Below are 19614 nucleotides of genomic sequence, written 5' to 3' on the forward strand. Positions count from 1 at the left end.
GCTGGGAATGGGTGTTTGAAGTGTTGTTACTTTCATTTTGTGTGTCATTCTCAACAAAGCTTTCGTCCAGCCAAGGCTTTCCTAGTCCTTGGAATATGGCTACTTGTATCCTGAGCATTGTCTTTCAATAAACCTTTTGGAATCAAGAAACTTTGTGCTTCTTGCAGAAGGGGGGAAACGAACTCTAGATAACTGGGATTCCATAGTCCGACATCTAGTTAGTCTTTAAGGTGCTGCCGGACCCAAATCTTGCTTTCCAGCCAAGTAGTGTGAGAGCATATCCTCCTCCTCCTCCTCCTCCTCATCATCAACATTCGACTTATATACTGCCCTTCAGGACAACTTAAACTCAGAACTTAAACTCAACTTAAACCTTGTAAACTCAGAACAGTTTACAAAGTATGCCATTATTATCCCCACAACAAACACCCTATGAGGCGGGTGGGGCTGAGAGAGCTCCAGAGAGCCGTGACTAGCCCAAGGTCACCCAGCTGGCTTCAAGTGGAGGAGTCGGGAATCAAACCCAGCTCTCCAGATTAGAGTCCTTCCGTTCTTAACCACTACACCAAACTAGCTCTATGAAATAGATGGCAGAGGTTGCTCACTTCCTGCTTCTTTTTGTTCAGAATCCTGCAACAGAACAGTTTTAATTTGCTTTTGAAAGCCGCATAAGAGGAGAGAGCTGTAGTTCTCACACTCTGTATAATTTCTCTCCGCATATAAGAACATCTCCACCGGATCAGAGCAATGATCCATCTAGTCCAGGAATCTCTTTCCCACAGCGGCCAGTCTGATGTCCCCAGACAGCCGACAAACGGGAACAGAGACCAAAGCCTTGCTCTTGCAGTGGTCTCCTGCCGGCCACTGGCATTTAGGAGGTATACCGCCTTAGAACGTGGTGGTTCCATTTAGCTACTGTGGCTAATACCCATTGATGAAATTGTCCAATCCCCCTTTTAAAGCAGTCTGAATTAGCAGCCGTTGCTCCATCTGCAGAAATTAGTTCCATAACATAGTTACGTGAAGAAGTATTTCCTTTTCAGAAGGTGTAGAATGTCATGCTAAATGGCATACAAATTCTGCCTCCAGGATGCCAAGCTGCTGCAATCTGTTTTTAAACAAATTTTGAAAGAAGCAGAGAGGGCAATCTTTGGGACAGAACAGGACACGCGGAATAAGGAAAATGAGCGCGAAAGGATGCTGAAGGCATATCCCAAGAAGCAAACACAATCACAAACAGACAGGTGAGAGTTCTGGAGAACTTCTGTGCTCTGAAAGGTGCTTCACAACACTAAAGAAAACATTATTGGTTATCACCTTCCCCCTCATGAACCTATCTATGGGCAAATCCACACGCCCTTGGCGTGTCCCTGCGTTGCGCTAAATGTTCGCTAAACACCCGGGAAGTATAGCGTCTTTCTAGCGCAATTTCAGAAATCGCGCTAGAAAGACGCTATACTTCCGGGTGTTTAGCGAACATTTAGCACAACACCAGGATGCTCTGAGGGCATGTGGATTTGCCCTATGAATTAAGATATCCTTTTTAATCCCCTTCCAAGTGTCCTCATCTTTGGAGGCTGATGTGGCAGGCACTGGACAGAGGGCCTTTCCAGTGGTGGCACCTCAGCTTCTGAATTCCCTCCCTAGTGAGACTTGCCAAGCCCCCTCATTGTTATCATCTAGACATCAGGCCACGTCCATGCCATTTGCATGTGCTCTAACTAGTGGTTTACGTCTGTCGTGGTGCAAAAGGCTATGTTTGTATTCCTAGTTTTGTCTTGCCTTGTTTTTGAAATTATATTTATTTTATTTTAAGCTGTAAATTGTCAAGTTTTTTTTTAGTGAGATAAAATGTTTTAAATCAGTAAAAAAAAAACAACATATCATGATTTATTTTGATGAGGGAGAAGCTGAATACAGCTGCTCCAGGGAGTTGCAGAAATGAAAAGAATAAAATACCTTTGCACAGAGGCTAATCTTACAATCGGGATTTTTTTTCAGCTGGAACGCGGTGGAATGGAGTTCCGGAACCTCATGAAAATGGTCACATGACTGGTGGCCCTGCCCCTTGATCTCCAGACAGAGGGGAGTTTAGATTGCCCTCTGCGCCACTGCCCGGAGGGCAATCTAAGCTCCCCTCTGTCTGGAGATCAGGGGGCGGGGTCACCAGCCATGTGACCATTTTCACAGAGGGCGATTTAAACTTTTAAAAACTCCCCCCTTGTTCCAGCTGACCCAAAGTGATGTCATTGGCCCTGGGAGCATGCATGCACTTTGCACACACACATGTGGTGCCTCCCGCCAAGAGTTGCCCCCTGTGCTGGCAACCCACTGAGTTCCACCACCTCTTTTCCCAGAAAAAAAGCCCTGCTTACAATGATTGAAAATACTAGGAGGAGAGCACTGAAGTCATATACCACATAGCAGCTGACTTATTCCAAGTCAGACTGCTGGTCCATCTATCTTAGTTCTATCTATCCTGACTGGCCACAACTCTGCACATTCCTGGGCAGAGAAATGCCTCTCCCATAGGGATGCCAGGCTACAGCCAGCAACCCCTGGGAGCAATAAGAGAATGAGGCCTAGTGCACCAGCCTCACGCTGACATCAGTTCTAGTAAAAAATGAAAATTCCCTCATAGGACCCATAGAGATACTGCAAAATCTATAGAGTGTCCATGACATCGTTTCCAGGTTTTACTGGATGTGATGTCAGCGTGATGCCTGCCCATTTCCACGGGCTTTCCAACGTATACCTATAGTGGGTGACCTGTCAAGCCTACTTCCCCTGCACCAGCTGAGATGCTTTTAGACAGGGTGCCAGAGATTGAGCCTGGGACCTTCTGCACCCAAAGTGCAGAGCATGGGTGCTCTGCCGTGCAGCACGGTCCCTGACAAGCAGTTTCTTTGCAATATGCAGTAACTCCTTTATTGAAAATGGTGCTCACCACCCTGCCCCCTCTAAGATACCACCATCTTTCATACTTGCCATGACCAATTTTGTTGAGAGATTTGTCCTTTGGAACCAGAAAATCCCCTAAGAAACAACCAAACAAAAAAGCCGAATTAAAAGGATATCCACAGAACAAATAGATTAGAACAAGCAGGGACCTGCAAGGACTTGCGGGGGGCATCTCATGTTCCCCTCCTGTGCCGTGTCTTCCTTCCCTTCCCTTCCCTGCCCCCCCTTAGCCTCTCCGCCCTTCTCTGCTTCCTTCTCTCCTTCCCACATGCCTTTGTCTGTCCCCATTTTCACCTTTCCCCCTTCCACCCCAGGCAGCCTCTCCCCTATGGCCCAGTTGCGTGATGGGGAACCTGCAAGGATTTTTATGAGGTGCTTCGTTTTTCCCTATATCCCTTTCTCCACACTATTTCCTCTTACCCTCCTCCTAGCAGCCTCCATATGCCTACCTTTCCCTATGTCCTTCTCTCCTTCAAACCCATCAAATAACTTACCTTTTATCTGCCCCTCATCTTCATCTATATTGACTAATTTACTTCATTTATATATTGCCTTTCTTCATATTGGGGATGCAAAGGAACTTGCATTGTGCTTCTTGCTTCCATATTATCCTCACAACAACCCTGAGGGGTAGGATAGAGGAAGTTACCTAGTGAGCTTCCACAGCAGAGTGGCGATTCGAACCAGGGTCTCCTGGATCCTACTCTGAAACTCTAACCACTATACTAGACTGTCTTTAGGGGGGCTGCTATTGAGCAGTAGCAAGCAGCTAGGCATGGGTAAGTAATGTAAATCATGTGGTATTCAGTTGCCCAGTCATTGTTTCTGGATCTGGCCCCAATGAGTTCTCCCTCAAAGGCTTAAACAGCCGTTACTACCAGAAACTAAGCCTGGAATACTGTCTTAACTGTTACTTGGTTGCCTAGCAACAGCCACTGAGGCCATCTGGTTAATGCTACAGGAGCTCCTTTAATCTTTTTTTAATATATATTTTTTTAGATTTCAGATTTTTCTGCAAACCTGAGTAATTTTTCAGGTGTGTAGGAATATTTGTCTTGTTTGTTCATGGCCCAAAGTGCTGGGTTTAACTATCCTCAGATCAGGGCCACTTAGCTATTAGTTTATAAGATACTTATGTTGTATAATCCTTGAGGTCTGTAAAATAGAACTGGAGTTCATACTTTAAACTTATATTTTGCTAGTTGTAAGATTGGTTCAACAATTACCAGAGTTTGAAAGAAGCTCCATTCAAACTCATCTCAGTGGCTGGAATTGGAAATGTCACCTAATTAAGAGGGTTAAATTGAAGCCAAATTGTATACCATATTAAGAATTTCAAGGACTGTAAACACAGCTACTGACAGAGGAAGTCATCTGCTTAAATACTGTCCCTCAACTCCAAATCAAAAGCATCCTGGTTGGGGAAAACTAGCATGCCAGGAAGTTCTAGCTTCGCCTTTTCCCTGATGCGTTCATTTTCTATCTGCAGTGTTGTTTTCCCAAACACCCGCCTGCAGTTTAAGGTGGTAAAGACCAAGCTTTAGCCTATGATGGTTCTGAATTCGTGTAGACCAATTCTTAATAATCCACAACTCTCAGTCTTGCCCATTTTGCATAGCAGACGTGCCACAGTGTGCCATGGGCACCCACATATGTGTTTTCAGGCACACATTGCCTTCTTCCACACAGCAAAGAGCTCACCGGCTTGTCTGTGCCTCTTTGGTGCAGAAGATGATTCAAAAGAGCCCAGGAAGCATCCCATTTGGCCAGCAGAAAGCACCATTTGGCCAGCAGCTGCCTCCATTGTAGGAGGGGACTGGGTTGGAATCTTCCAACATTTTAGATCTGTAGGTTCAACAGGCTTGGAGACTCTTATATGGTCCATCAGATAGGGTATTGGTCACAGTAGTCAGGAAAGAAGGACTAGCTTTTCTTTCCGTGCACACCATTTCCCTGATCAAGTATGACACCCCTCCTGCTGCTTTTGACCCAAGTTGGGGAAAAACAGTACCCATATTAAAAGAGCAGGGGGAGGGATTTTAATCAGGACAATGTTGCAAGGGAGGGAGAAAAGTCATTCACCCTCTTCCCCAGCCCCTCAGTCCTGATCAGGGGTCATTTCGTAGAAAAAGAGCTGCAGGAACTCATTAGCATAACTCATTAGCATATGCCACACCCCTTGCCATCACCAGAAGTGTGTCATTGGCATAACTGATTTGCATATGCCACACCCCCTGACCTCACCTATCCAGGCTGTTTTGGACCCAATCCTGGCCATTCAGGGCCGAAATTGGACCCAAAATGGCAAAAAGGGGCTGAAAATGGCTGAAAAGTGGCCCAAAATGGTCAGAATTGGGTCACAGCTGAACAGGAGAGTGATCCACCACCTGTAAGAGGCCCGATCCTGGCCATTTTGGGACCAATCCTGGTTGTTTTAGGCCCAATCCTGGCCATTTGGGGCCCAATCTAGGCCAAAATGGGCCCAAAAGGGCCAAAAATCAGGTGGGCGGGGCCACCTGACATGTGGCCTCTTTGGAGAACTACCAGAACTACGTTCCTGCACGTTGCCCCTCAAAATGAGCCCTGGTCCTGATCCATCTCACCCCTGCCACACGCACACACATACCCAAGCTGCTTTAAGCCCCCCCCCCCCAAACCATATTGGAATTGCTAGTTACAGAACTCCAATGTCATGTATAGTTTGACTCGGAATCCCAGCAAACAGACTCCAGAGTCCTTTCAGCAACTTATTTTCTCCCTCTCAGTTTTAGTGTAAAATGAGAGTATTAATGACTCACAAGGATGAATGAGAAAAGTTTGAAAGCCGTGATGATAAGCAAAGGCAAAAGGGTTCTAAACCAATTTCTGCAGCACTACCCTGTGCTTCGCGTAAAATTAACACTTACCGTTCTCATCAAAAACACCTTTTTCAAAGAAGAATCTGATTTTGTCTCCACTGGTTAGGAAATATTCTGCGCTTCCCTGTTGGAGAAGAAACACCAATACTATTTTAATGAACATGCGAATTATTTATTTCAAGTATTCTCGCAAAAGACTTAACAGTTTATTTTTGCAGCATGAGCTTTTCATCAGATGCAAGAAGAGCATCCTCAGATGGCAAACACACACACAAACACCAAACAGAGAAAAATAAATTGCTGGTCCAAAAGGCTGTGAATGTAAGGCGTTCAGGCTGTGACCTTTCTATGCAAAGCTCGAAGGCATACAAGATAAGCACCATGACTATTCACAATGCAAGCTTAATGAACATCTAGAGTGGGAAAGGAAACCTCAATGTTGACTGAATCCTAAATGAATAGAAGTCAAATGCACTTAGAGCTAGGCTACAAGAGACAAATTACATGAAAGGATTTGCAGTGTTGGCCGGGAAGCTGAGTTTTAAAAGACAGATCAGAAGGCTCTGTCAATTTCCCCTCTCTACAGAGCCAGCAAAGATTGATCCTCAGAGGGTTTGTTAATTTCCTCTTAGCCTCCTAGAAGGGGAGGTGAAACTGACAGACCCTTTGGAAGGCAAAAAGGAAATTAACAAACCCTCTGAGCAGAGATCTCCCTGGCTCTGTAGAGAGGCGAAATTGGCAAATGAACATATGGCAAATGAACAAATGAAATTGGCCATGAACATAGAGGGGGGAAGCTATGAACAACAGGGTCAGAAAGGTCATGAACCTGCAATAGTTTTGTGACATTTAATAATAATATCTGCACTCATATACCGCTCTTCTAAACAGATCAGTGCCCCGCTCAGAGTTGCAAATAAAACCAGTGTTATTATTGCCCCCATAATATAGCTGGGGCTGAGATGAGTGGCTTACCCAAGGCTGTCTACTAAGCTCATGGCAGAAGTAGGATTTGAACCAGCAAAGGACCCAACCACTTAACCACTATGCTACAGCAGCTCTTGGTCCTGTAAACTCTCAGACTTTGTCCATGAGATTTGACTAGTCACAGTCCAATTGCATTCCATGGCCTTTTGGTCTCCCTATTTACATTTTTTCCTGTAGATAAGTATTTCTCAAAGTCAACTGATGACAACAGAACATAAGAACAGCCCTGATGGATCAGACTGAAGGTCCATCTAGTCCACCATCCTTTTTCCCACAACAGCCAATCAAATGGCCCCAGAATACCTACAAGCCAGGCATGAAAGCAACAGACTCCTGCCTCCAGATGTGGAGTTTCCATTTAGCCTTCATGTCCAGTCGCCATTGATACTCTCTCTCCTCCATAAATTTGTCTAATCCCTTTTTAAAGCATTGTACTGACCACTGCTACATTTTGTGGCAGTGAGTTCCATACGTTATGTTTGCTTTCAATGAAGAAGTCATTTTGCCTCTAGGGTGACATATTATCCCCAAATTGTTTTGAACTCATCATCGTCATCAACTTTATTGCGGTAGCTCACAGCCTTAGTTTTTGAACTATGAATCGATGTGTTTTGGATTACGGTTGTATTTTTTAATTAAGGAATTTATCCTGATGGGAAGTGGTTTAGGGGTATCTTAACCAAAAAAAACAGGATAAAGACTTTAAATAAGTTTTGTTCACAATAAAATAGTCCATAAAACACAACAGCTTGTTGGACTTACTTAAGCTGGGCCCAGCACAAAAATGTGCACATAAACACAATTAAATTTAGAAAGTACCCATGTATAAGTTAGAACAAATAAATGCCTACTATAAGAGTTTGAGGCCCACAGAACCTAATCAATCAAAGAGGTTTCAGGACTTGGTCACACAGTGTTTTAAGGTCCACGAAGTCTATTTTGCCACTGTTTCTGTACCCTCTTGTCAGACTCCAGGTTTTAAATCTGCAAATGTGCAGGTGTATACCCTATTACATGTGTATTGAAATGTCCTGAAATTGAGAGCCAAGCTACAAGTGATGCCTTACACAGGTTGGACACTTGTCAGCTTACCTCAAGTTTTGATGGGAATTGTAGGCGTCCTGGTTTTACAGCTTGGCTCTCCATTACAGCTGCAAGACCAGGATGCCTACATTTCCCATCAAAACTTGAGGGAAGCTGACAAGTGTCCAACCTGTGTCAGGCGTCACTTGTAGCTTGGCTCTCATTGAACTGACCCACTATGTGTAATCTGCCTTGAGTCGAGAAAGGCAGACTATAAATAATGTAAATAAATTAAATAAATAAATTTTACACATAGCAGTCCATAAAGCGGGCTGGAAATGTAGCCATAAGCAGAACTAGCATATTTACTCTTTGCTCATCTTACAGGAAAACAGAAAATGTGTATTAGATTCCATCACCTGAGCACCACAAGGACATAACATCTGCCCAGAGGGAGTTCCCCGGAAGCTTCCCGTTAGCTCTGCTAAAGGGGACATGTTAAAATGGGCTAAGGAGAACAGCCTGTGATAATCAGGAACTGGTTATTCTTCCGATCATATAAATCATTTTAAATAACAGAAAGCAGTAAATCAATTACCTGCATCTTTTTTTTTCCACAGGAGGCCAGCATGGTAGAAAACAGAAGTATTGATTTATTTGAAAACAAACTTTCTTTAAAAAGTAGGATAGACGTAGCTTTAGCTTCTCTTGCTTTTGTTTGCTAAGAATGTTTAACTAAAGGAGTGGGGAATTGGTCAGGTGCAGAGATGGGGAGAAAGGAGGGCCAGCTGTCCTGCGGCTCTACAAGGCTGAGCACATATTGCTTAGGGTTAACAGGCAAACTTATGCCTGGCCAACTGTTAGCAGTCAGGCCATACCCTCACACTATTAAAGGAGCTTATGAATATGGACATATTTGAGCACATGTTACGTTGCCTGGCTAGGCACAAACATTCCCGATCTGGCTGGAAAGGAAAATTACTGGAATGTGAGTCGAGAAGCAGAACTGGCTACCCCAGAGATGTGCAGAGATGTAAAGACAAAAGAGGTCTTCCAGGAATTGCTGAGTTAATCTCACCCACACCCTGCTGATCTTCCCCCTCCCACCTTCCTAATAAGAGTTAATCAGGAATCTGATTAACTTTTCACTTCCACTAATCGTTACCTTTAGTTACATCCAGGAAGGTTTAATCAAACCTTTCCTACTTTATTGTCTCACCTCCAGAGACAGCCATTAAGTTACTGTTTGGGGGGCAGAAGACACAATCCTGCCCCAGGGTATGTTCCACAGTATAATCGGACTCCCCTGCCATGTGCTGTGTGTCCTGGGATCCTATGCATACCCTCAGACACGTCTGAGCCTTCTCCCTCTTCTTGCTCTGAAGCGCCGTTTGCTCAAGCTGCTACTCTCTGCGGACGTCCTCTGTCTTCTAGACTGGTAAATATCACCCAACCCTGAATCTCTCTCCAATTTTTTTCCTATTTTCTAGTTAGTTTTCTGCATATATGCTACATATATTTTCCTGTGTGTTTGCTTTTGCTTCCCCTTTAATAAAAACCACTCCTTTTGAACACCTGCTTGGTTCTTTCAGAGAGTTATCTAGGGGACTATCCTGGTATATATTAGTGGAGATCCTGCTATTTGCCCCCTCTTGTTGCTTCTTCTTGTACGCTAATTCCCCCAACTCACAAAGATTCAAACCCCCCTTTAGGTAACAATCTCATCTTTGACCTTCAGGACAGTAGTTTACAGAGTCACACAGGAAGCCTATCTGCATATCTACTGAATCAGCATTCATGGTGATTAATGAATTTATCATCATTAAATACTACACACCAGGGCTTTTTTCCAGCTGGAACATGGTCGAACGGAGTTCCGGATGCTCTTGAAAATGGTCACATGGTTGGTGGCCCCGCCCCCTGATCTCCAGACAGAGGGGAGTTCAGATTGCCCTCTGCTCCGCTAAGCGGAGCAGAGGGCGATCTAAACTCCCCTCTGTCTGGAGATCAGGGGGCGGGGCCACCAGCCATGTGACCATTTTCTCCGAGGGCAACCCACTGAGTTCCACCACCTCTTTTCCCAGAAAAAAAGCCCTGCTACGCACTATACTACATAATACATCAACATTCCACGTAGTTATTTACTTCATTTATACTCCCCCTTTCCCCCCAGTGGGGTCTCAAAATGTCTTACATTGTTCTCCTCTCCTCCATTTGACCCCCATAACAACTCTGTGAGGTGGGTTGGGCTGAAAGTGTGTGACTGGCTCAAGGTCACCTAGCACACTGCTGTGGCAGCATGGATATTTGCACCTGGGTTTCCCATATCCTAGGCTGACACTAACCTCTACACCGCACTGGCTCATATGCTATGTTATCTACTGATAGCCATTGTGGTGGGGCAGAAGGAGGGCCCAAGGCTACACTTTGCCCCAGGCCATCTCTCTGCAGCCCTGAATGAGTGAGTGCTGCTTGGCTGATAGGCTTGACGACCCATCTTGTTTTGGGGAGGGGAGTGTAGGCCTAAATGTTAGGGTATCTGCATGTCAGTAAGAAGACTCTGGGGGGACAGATGATACACTATTCTTTCCGTTTCTGCAGACATCCCAACTGCATCCTGGGGACACAATAATATGACAACCCAGCTAGCAGTTACAGTGGGCATGTGGGTGCCATTTCTGCCCCACATCTTATTAACGTTGAGTCCAAGAAGCACATGAGAAAGCATCATTACATTCAGCAATTCTCTGTGGTGCCACATGGTTGTGCACAAAACCACTATTGATTTTGCACAGAGGCAAATATCTATCTAGAACTCTGCAAGGGAAGAGTAGTACAAAAAGGCATAATCATTCCACTCCCTGGATTTCCCCATGATAATAACGATAATAACATTTGGTTTATATACCGCCCTTCAGGACAACTTAATGCCCGAGGCAGGAAAAGTGAGGTCAGAAGGCAAATGACTATAATAGCACATTATCCAACAAATTGAAGGTCCAGATAGGAATTCCCCTCCACAGGATGAACATGCATTGAGTTTCAGAAGCTAAGTAAAGGCTACCATTTTCCACCAGGTGTTTGGGCTGGACTAATGGGAAACGGTGTCTGTTTTTCTGCACATTTCTTTTAAAGTTGTTATCTGCTGGGTTGGGTTGAACAACATCATGAAGCCAAGAAGATCCGGGTCGGTACTTGGGTGGGAGACTTCCTAGGCATCCTACAGGCTGCCTTGAGCAGACTGAACAGAAATGCAATCAATATGTACGATTTGTTTCCGTATTTTTAGCTGTAGCTATACTTCCTCGTGGTTGTTTTATGTGTTTCGCTGGCATTTGCATGTTTTACTTTTGAACGTTTCTCTCATGGATGGATGTTTTCTAACTGTTTATTGCAAGCATTCTCAAGAGGTTTCCCAGCAAACAGGATAGCAACATTTCTGATACACAGATATTCCATGAAGATATGTTCAGGTGGGTAGCAGTGTTAATGGATGGTAGCAACAAAATTCAAGTACAATAGCACCTAGAGACCAACGCAATTTTCCAGAGAATGCACTCATATCTTGGTACTGGATAAAAGTGAGCTTTGACTCACAGAAGCTTATACCCTAGAAAAAAGCAGATATTCCAGATATTATGCTGAGCCTTGTTTTGAAAAATCAACCTTACCATTAAGACAAAACCAGCATCCATCTGCATCCAGTTAGTATAGTTTTGCTTTCTGTACTGGTGTCTATTGTGTGGCCATTTCAAATAATTTGTACAGCAAGGCTGCATTCAGACGTGCATCGTAATAAACCATGATTTGTTCAAAATATGGTTTCTGTAACAAACTCTGGTTAGCCTACTAGATATATGCAACAAATCATGGTTTGTCTGTTTCTTGCTTACTCTCCACCCTGTCAGCAAAGAGGGAGCATCCTGCCTGAGCCATCTCAGAGGAATGTTATTGTTGTTATTATTATTATTATTAATGACATTTATGGTCTGCCTTTCTTACTGAGACTCAAGGCGGTTTACACAGTGTAAGATTAGTACAGAGTATCAAGGACAATTTCATAAACAATGCCACAGGGTTAATAAACATAAGTTTACAAAGACATAGCATTAGCAAGAATTCAATACAGAGTTGAAGAAATACTGAAACAGAACACAAGCAATTCTAGGGCAGACATAGGAACACATATTTAAAGCAACAGATATTTAAATAACATATTTAAGGCAACATAGTGGTGAAGTCTATGGGTGAAGTCTATGGTCCCTAACTCATTAGCAGAGCATCTGAGACCCCTTCCCTACAATACAAAAGTCTTTTTGAATAATTAAGTTTTGCATCGTTTGCGGAAAGCTAGGAGAGTGGGGGCTCTCCTGACCTCCTCAGGCAGGCCGTTCCACAGGGTAGGGGCCACCACAGAGAAAGCCCATGAACAGGCTGCTGTTGATTTCATCTGCATTTGTACATAATAACGAACCAGACTTTGATCAATCCACAGTATTTAAATTAAAATTATGATGTCTGAATGAAACTCAAGTGTACCTGTGTGTGTGTGTTATGTGCCGTCAAGTTGTTTCCGACCTATGGCGACCCTATGAATGAAAAACCTCCAAAACATCCTATCATTAACGGACTTGCTCAGATCCTGCAAACTGGAGGATGTGGCTTCTTTGATTGAGTCAAGCCACCTCGTTTTAGGTCTTCCTCTTTTCCTGCTGCCTTCCACTTTCCCTAGCATTATTGACTTTTCCAGAGAATCTGGTCTCATGATGTGACCAAAGTATGATAGCCTTAGTCTTGTCATTTTAGCTTCTAGGGAGAATTCAGGCTTGATTTGATCTAGTACCCACTTATTTGTCTTTTTGGCTGTCCATGGTATCTGCAAAACTCTCCTCCAGCACCGCATTTCAAATGAATCAATTTTTTTCCTGTCAGCTTTCTTTACTGTCCAACTTTCACATCCATACATGGCAACGGGGAACACCATAGTTTGGATTATCTTAGTCTTGGTTCCCAGAGAGACATCTTTGTCCTTAAGGATCTTCTCTAGCTCCCTCACAGCTGCTCTTCCAAGTCTTAGTCTTCTTCTGATTTCTTCATTGCAGTCTCCCTGTTGGTTGATGATTGAGCCAAGGAATAGAAAATCCTGAACAACTTCAATTTTCTCATTGTCAGCTTTAAAATTGTGTTGTTCCTCGGTAGTCATTACTTTTGTTTTCTTGATGTTCAGTTGTAATCCTGCTTTGGCACTTTCCCCTTTAACCTTCATCAGTAGTTGTTTCAAGTCTTCACTATTTTCTGCTAGTAATGTGGTGTCATCTGCATATCTCAAATTGTTCATGTGTACCTGTACCGCACCTGTATTTGACATCGTCATACATCTAGAACATCTTAGGGCAGGTTATGCGTGTTCTCCTGCACCCAGTTCCTGCTCCAGATTGGGACACATGCAGAAGGCACTTCAGCCTCCCCTCTCTCGTGCGGTTATCCTGAAATTAAGAATCTGGTGTGTGTGTGTGTGTGTTGTTTGGCCTATTGCGCAAGATCACATGGTGCTACTTACAGCAAAATCTTAAGCAGCGTTATTCCAATCTAAGCCAATAGGCTTAAACTGAAGTAACTCTGCTTAGGATTTCAGTTAGTCTTCTACAGCATGCCAAATAGTTACTTCCTCAGACCATGGTTACAACAGTGCTGTGTGTGTGGGTGTGGGTGTGTGTGAAGCTCCTTCTGCACACCATCACAGTCCTGATCTAGAGTGGGAACAGCAGATATGGGAATCATAGGTACCACACACACCACGTATGATGTAAATCATGTTCCCACCCTGTGAATTCAGCGTCATGGAATATACCGGAAAAACTTAACACGTGAAGCCACCCCATGCCTGGACACAATATTTGTACATTATGGGGTGCTGCCTGCTTGTGTTTGATCTGGGGGCTGTTCCCCAAAGTTCATTCTTATACCTGGGCTTGGAGCTGCTCTTCGTGCTTTGTTGAGAATTCCGTGCGGCTGTGAGGGGGCACGTCCATATCAGCGATGATCTCTTGAATCTGGGCCTGCATTGCATCGCACTCCTCAGATGTAAAAAAATGTTCTAGAGCCAGGAAGCCATCTTTGTGGTACTGGAAGAGAGCACATCAGAGTTCAGTCTCTGCTCGAGCAAGGACTCTTCAAAAGCCCTCCACATCCCATTGTGGCCGCTACCAGTAGCCAACTGCGCAGAGAAGAGCTTAAGAATGCTAGGCAACCCTTTGTCATATGAGTCTCTCTACACATTACTCAGGGCCAAGCTACAAGTGACGAATGACACTTGCCTGGCAAGTGAACAGGGAGGAATACACGTGAGTCTGTTCACTTGCCAGGCAAGTGTCATTTGTCACTTGTAGCTTGGGATGCTCAAATGAACATTTCACATGTCCCCCCTACAACTTTCCATACGCTCAATTGCACAGTCACTCTTCAATTTTCTCCACGTCACGTGTTTGATAACAGTTCAATTTCACGATGGTTGTTGTGGGTTTTCCGGGCTGTATTGCCGTGGTCTTGGCATTGTAGTTCCTGACATTTCGCCAGCAGCTGTGGCTGGCATCTTCAGAGGTGTAGCACCAAAAGACAGAGATCTCTCAGTGTCACAGTGTGGAAAAGATGTTGGCAGGTCATTTATATCTACTCAGAAGGGGTGGGGTTGAGCTGAGTCATCCTGTAAGAGTTTCCCAGGGTGTGGAATGCTAATGGCGGGAGGCTTCACTGTATCCTGAGGAGGTTCTTTTGCATATGGATTGGGGCTTGATGTGCTAATCTTCTCTGCAGGGCTATTGTCGGGTATAGAGTGTTTTGTTAGCCTGGTGTTTTTCAGAACTGGAAACCATGCTCTGTTCATTCTTACGGTTTCTTCTTTCCTGTTGAAGTTTTGCCCGACGATAGCCCTGCAGAGAAGATTAGCACATCAAGCCCCAATCCATATGCAAAAGAACCTCCTCAGGATACAGTAAAGCCTCCCGCCATTAGCATTCCACACCCTGGGAAACTCTTACAGGATGACTCAGCTCAACCCCACCCCTTCTGAGTAGATATAAATGACCTGCCAACATCTTTTCCACACTGTGACACTGAGAGATCTCTGTCTTTTGGTGCTACACCTCTGAAGATGCCAGCCACAGCTGCTGGCGAAACGTCAGGAACTACAATGCCAAGACCACGGCAATACAGCCCGGAAAACCCACAACAGCCATCGTTCTCCGGCCGTGAAAGCCTTCGACAATAGTTCAATTTCACGTTCACAATTTTGAGCTCAAGGGATGGTGAGTCTCCCTGCTGCTGCTCCCAGTTGCCGCATTTCAGATAGGAAGGCTGAGTAAACGTGGTATGTTTACATAGGTCAGTCTCAGAGCATTGACATTTGAAGAAAGTTTAATAAACAAATATAAAGTGTAGACATGGTTCAAGCATCGGGTTAAGCAAAGATACAAAGAAAAGGTGAAAACATGCTGTCCTCTCACTCTGCGATTCGTACTTATCCTAAATGATGTTTCATTAGGACAGGCTAGTATTTCTTGAAGTTGCAGTCACTAGAAAGTTCATCATTATTTTCATTCTCAGAGTCCCTAGGTAAAGACTTTGTCATTCATGGCTTGTGCGTATCCAAGGAGAAAAGAAAGGTGGAAGAGGGCTTCTTCCTCCTGTCCTGAGAATTTATAATTTTCCCTTGAGAGGCATTTGGATTTTTCTTCCTCAAGAGGAAGAGAAAATGAGCCATTTGGCTATCCAGGACTCTGTTCCTTGAGAGGAGATGTTTTAGCAAGACATGAGATGGCAAGCCCTTGGTTTTTCCCTGCATGCCACTTGCATAACTAAGAGTTTGAGGGCTATACTTGGGGTCTGGAGGCAGCTCCTGTAGCACAGTGGTTAAGTGGTTCGGCTGCAAATCAGCACTCTACTGGTTTGAACTCTACTGTGAATCAGCACTCTACTGGTTCAAATCCCACTCCTGCCATGAGCTCAGTAGGTGGCCTTGCGTAATCCAGTCCTCTCAGCTCCAGCTCCCCAGCTCTATTGTGGAGATAATTTGTTATTTATTTTTATTTATTTCAATTTCTATTCCACCCTCCCTGCACTGGCAGGCTCAGGGTGGATTACATTCATAATCAGGGCCGGCCCGGCCATTGAGGCCAGCCCGGCAGCCACCTCAGGGTGCTAAGGCGCCAGAGGGGTGCTGGCACGGGGGCACGGGCATGCACCACAGAGCTGCTGCCGCTGGCGCTGGCCAGGAGCGCGTGCTGGTGGTGGCAGCGTGGGGCAGCTGAGCAGGCAGCCTCCCATTCAGTTGCTCTGCAGGCTAGGCGCAGCCAGTGGCAGCCGGCTGCACCTGGCCCACAGAGCAACTGAACGGGAGGGCTGGAAGGCCCCCCACGCGTGTACCAGCCCAGTGTGATGACATCACACGCGGTGACGTCATCACACAGCTCGGTGCGCGCACGCGCACACAGAGGCAGCCATTTAGCTGCCTCAGGTACCGGCGACGCTGGAGCCGGCCCTGTTCATAATAATAACACTAACTTGTTCAACGCTCTGGGTGGGGCACTAATCTGTCTAGAAGAGTGGTATGTAAGCACAGTTATTATTATTCTTATCATTTCCACTACTTGACCTCTCTGTCCGCTACAGATTTGCCGTGGGGCTCCTGTGTCAGGGATGGAGTGTAACCCAATTACTGGGGAGAATTCTAGGGTGGAGGGCATTTCTACAGGCCTGGGAGGCGGGCTCCATTGTGCAGCTTTCATTATCCACAGTGGCCAACAGGGCCATGTCTTTGACCAGACCCCACCCACAACTAACTGGGACACCTTTGAGTAGCAGGGGGCATTTTACTGGGCTCAGAACGTCTTGAGAGTGAAAAATGCTTTGCCAGCTCCTTTGGGAATCAATTTAGCAGCCTGTATCTATGCCTCTCCAGAGCATCTGGTTGGCCACTGTGTGAAACAGGATGCCAGACAAGAGGGACCTCTAGTCTGATCTGGCAGGGCTCTCTTTGTATTCGACTGAGCCAAAATAAGATTTATGCACACACCAGGATTTTATACTTCTACCTGGTAGACTCACCAGAGTCTGTTGTACAGACAAAGACAGACATCCGTCAGGGTTCCCAACCTCCAGGTGGTGGCTGGAGATCTCCTGGAATTACAACTGATCTCCAGCCAACAGAGATCAGTTCCCGCAGAGAAAACAGCGGCCGTGGAAGGTGGACTCTGTGATTTTTATACCCAGCCGAGGTCTCTCCCCTCCCCAAGTCCAGCCCTCTCCAGGCCTCACTTCCAAAATCTCCAGGAATTTCCCATCCCGGAGCTGGCAACCCTACCTCCTGTTCACTTTTGACTGCACATTGCCTTTTGTAGAAAACAAAAAGATTACCTCTTGACAGACAGACAGGCAGATTTTAGGCTTAGAAGAAGCGATTCTTAACACAAAGGAAGAGCAAAATGAAAGTAACGTTCCCTGCCAAGAGATTAAGGTCCAGCTCTTCCTAAGAAGTTTTCAGTCTCAGCAGGATCTTTAAGCTGCTAATGTGATTGGAGAAGAACCCAGAAATCACTCCGCAAACAAATCATTGCTAAATGCAATTGTTGAGGAAAGAGGAACTGTTTGCAAATTAGATGCAACTTTTAAGGACTGCACACACGTTTACTCTCTCTGGACAGCAGGGTTTTAAAGGAGGTATTACACCACTGTTGCTTTTGGAATCTTTCTCTGGACCAGCTTGGCTACTTACAATCTGCTCTCTGTCTGCAGCCTGGTGCCTTCTTATCTTACCTGAGAAATCTGTTCCTGGGTTACCAACGCCATCCGAGATAAATGAGAGACAAGGAAGCCCTGCAGCTGGTTGCCAGCTCCTTTCTGAGCAGTTAATTCTCCGTCTCTCTTTATGAGCCCTTCCAGCATCACGTGACAAATAGATAAAGGCAATCTAGCTGGTTACGCAAACCAAACTATTTCAGAGGCCCCTTCCAAAGGACTTTGGCTGCCTTCTCTTTGGACTTGAGTGTCCTCAGGGAAGCCTTGGTGCATCTTTTTTTCCTTCAGGAGGCTATAGAAGGAACATTTAGAAGATCCGATGAGTAACCCAAGTCCTAGTTGCAAGAGCCAGATTGGAGAGGATTTGGTAAATCCGCTTCAGATCTCAGCTACAGAGTGAATAATGCCTTGTGAAAGCTTAGAGGGAAGAGTTCAGTAGCACCTTTAAAACTAACCAACTTTATTGTAGCATAAGCTTTCGAGAGCCACAGCTCTCTTCGTCAGATGCATCGTCAGCTTTCTAGAACCACAGCTCTCTTTGTCAGATGCATGGTCAGATGCATCTGATGAAGAGAGTGTGGTTCTCAAAAGCTGATGGTGCATCTGACAAAGAGAGCTGTGGTTCTCAAACGCTGATGATACATCTGACGGAGAGAGCTGTGATTCTCGAAAGCTCATGCTACAATAAAGTTGGTTATTCTTAAAGGTGCTACTGGACTCTACTATTTTGCAACTACAGACTAACACGGCGAACTCCTCTGGATCTTAGAGGGAAAGTGTCCTGTTTCTGCAGTTGGCTCTTGTTAATTTTAATTTAAAATAAATATTGGTTACCTTTCCATTGTAAAATTGTTTGAGACAACTCACATTTCAAAACAAAATGCCCAGAGCTAAAATATCAACCAGAATTCAAACAAATAATCATCAACATTTATAAGCAGCATTTCAAAGGGTAGGCATAGCAATGAGAGCAACAGAAACACAAGATTTGCTTTGAACAAAAATGTCGTTGGCACAGGAGAATGCCAGCAGCAGTTCTGTGATGCAAAATTAAGAGAGTAAAATTTTAATTGTGATAAATCTGTCGCTCAAACTATAGGATACACCAAAAGGGCTAGACCACAATATAAATAATGAATATAAACAAATAGACCCATGTTTTAAAGGCCATTGATATAAATATAAAGTAGACTCTTCTGCATAATTGGAAAACATCCATCTTTTCTTTTTAAACGTTGACTATGTCCAACGGTTTACTGCTTTCACCTGAAGACGCAACACATATAATTTAAAAATAGATAAAAAGCAGTTATAACTGATGAGGCCTGCTCGTTTTTACCTGCATACACCCCCCACTCCCAGCCTGAATGTACTTTTTGCAGAAGAGACTGGAAGACCCCTCCTCTTCCTGTATCGTCTGGCGCATGGTATGCAAATCACTGCCCATTAATGTAATCTGGCTGTTCTGTGCTCAGGGACAGCTTAGGATCCCCAATTCAAATCTTCCCATTGCTTCCAAAATTACTCCCACAGGAGTCACTCAGAGCCAAGCGACAAGTGACAAATGACACTTGCCATTCAAGTGTCAATCGTCACTTTTAGCTTGGCCCTCAGTGTCATACTTCCATGTACCCCCTTGCATTCTGAAAGGACTTTCTACTCTGAACTCTAGTTACTTTTACTTGGTTCTGGAGGTTGTGCAATTCGGTTTGGAATTTGGATTAATTTTGGCTGATTCAGTAAAATCTGTGTATTTCAAATCAAAAAAGAGGTATCCATAATTTTTACTGAATTTTCAGTCAAATTTGGCCATTATTTCATATGGGGAAAATATCGGGGGGGGGGCTATGAGAGGGGGCTGGGGGTGACATTTTTCAAGAAAACTCCACCCAATTTGCATAGGACCTACTCCTAACTGTCCTCTAAAGATCCTCCTAATTTTCAGGAAGATTGGATCCTGGGGGTCAATTCTATGGGTCCCTGAACAAGGTTC

The 19614-nt window shown here is 44.6% G+C and overlaps 1 protein-coding gene across 2 annotated transcripts in view; it reads right to left on the minus strand.

The window, feature by feature from the left end:
* Positions 1–17757, minus strand: part of PHYHD1 (phytanoyl-CoA dioxygenase domain containing 1) — a 31963-nt gene extending 14206 nt beyond the window's left edge. For both annotated transcript variants that reach the window (XM_054998620.1, XM_054998619.1), the window contains exons 1-4: positions 17640–17757; positions 13796–13954; positions 5868–5943; positions 2989–3036 (exon numbers count right to left, since the gene is read on the minus strand). In XM_054998620.1, coding sequence (XP_054854595.1) covers positions 2989–3036; positions 5868–5943; positions 13796–13954; positions 17640–17672 — 316 coding nt within the window. In that variant the 5' untranslated portion in view covers positions 17673–17757. The remainder of the gene's footprint in view (positions 1–2988; positions 3037–5867; positions 5944–13795; positions 13955–17639) is intronic.
* Between the last annotated feature and the right edge of the window lie 1857 nt (positions 17758–19614).

This window comes from Eublepharis macularius, chromosome 14 (assembly GCF_028583425.1).
Source record: "Eublepharis macularius isolate TG4126 chromosome 14, MPM_Emac_v1.0, whole genome shotgun sequence".
NCBI lineage: Eukaryota > Metazoa > Chordata > Lepidosauria > Squamata > Eublepharidae > Eublepharis > Eublepharis macularius.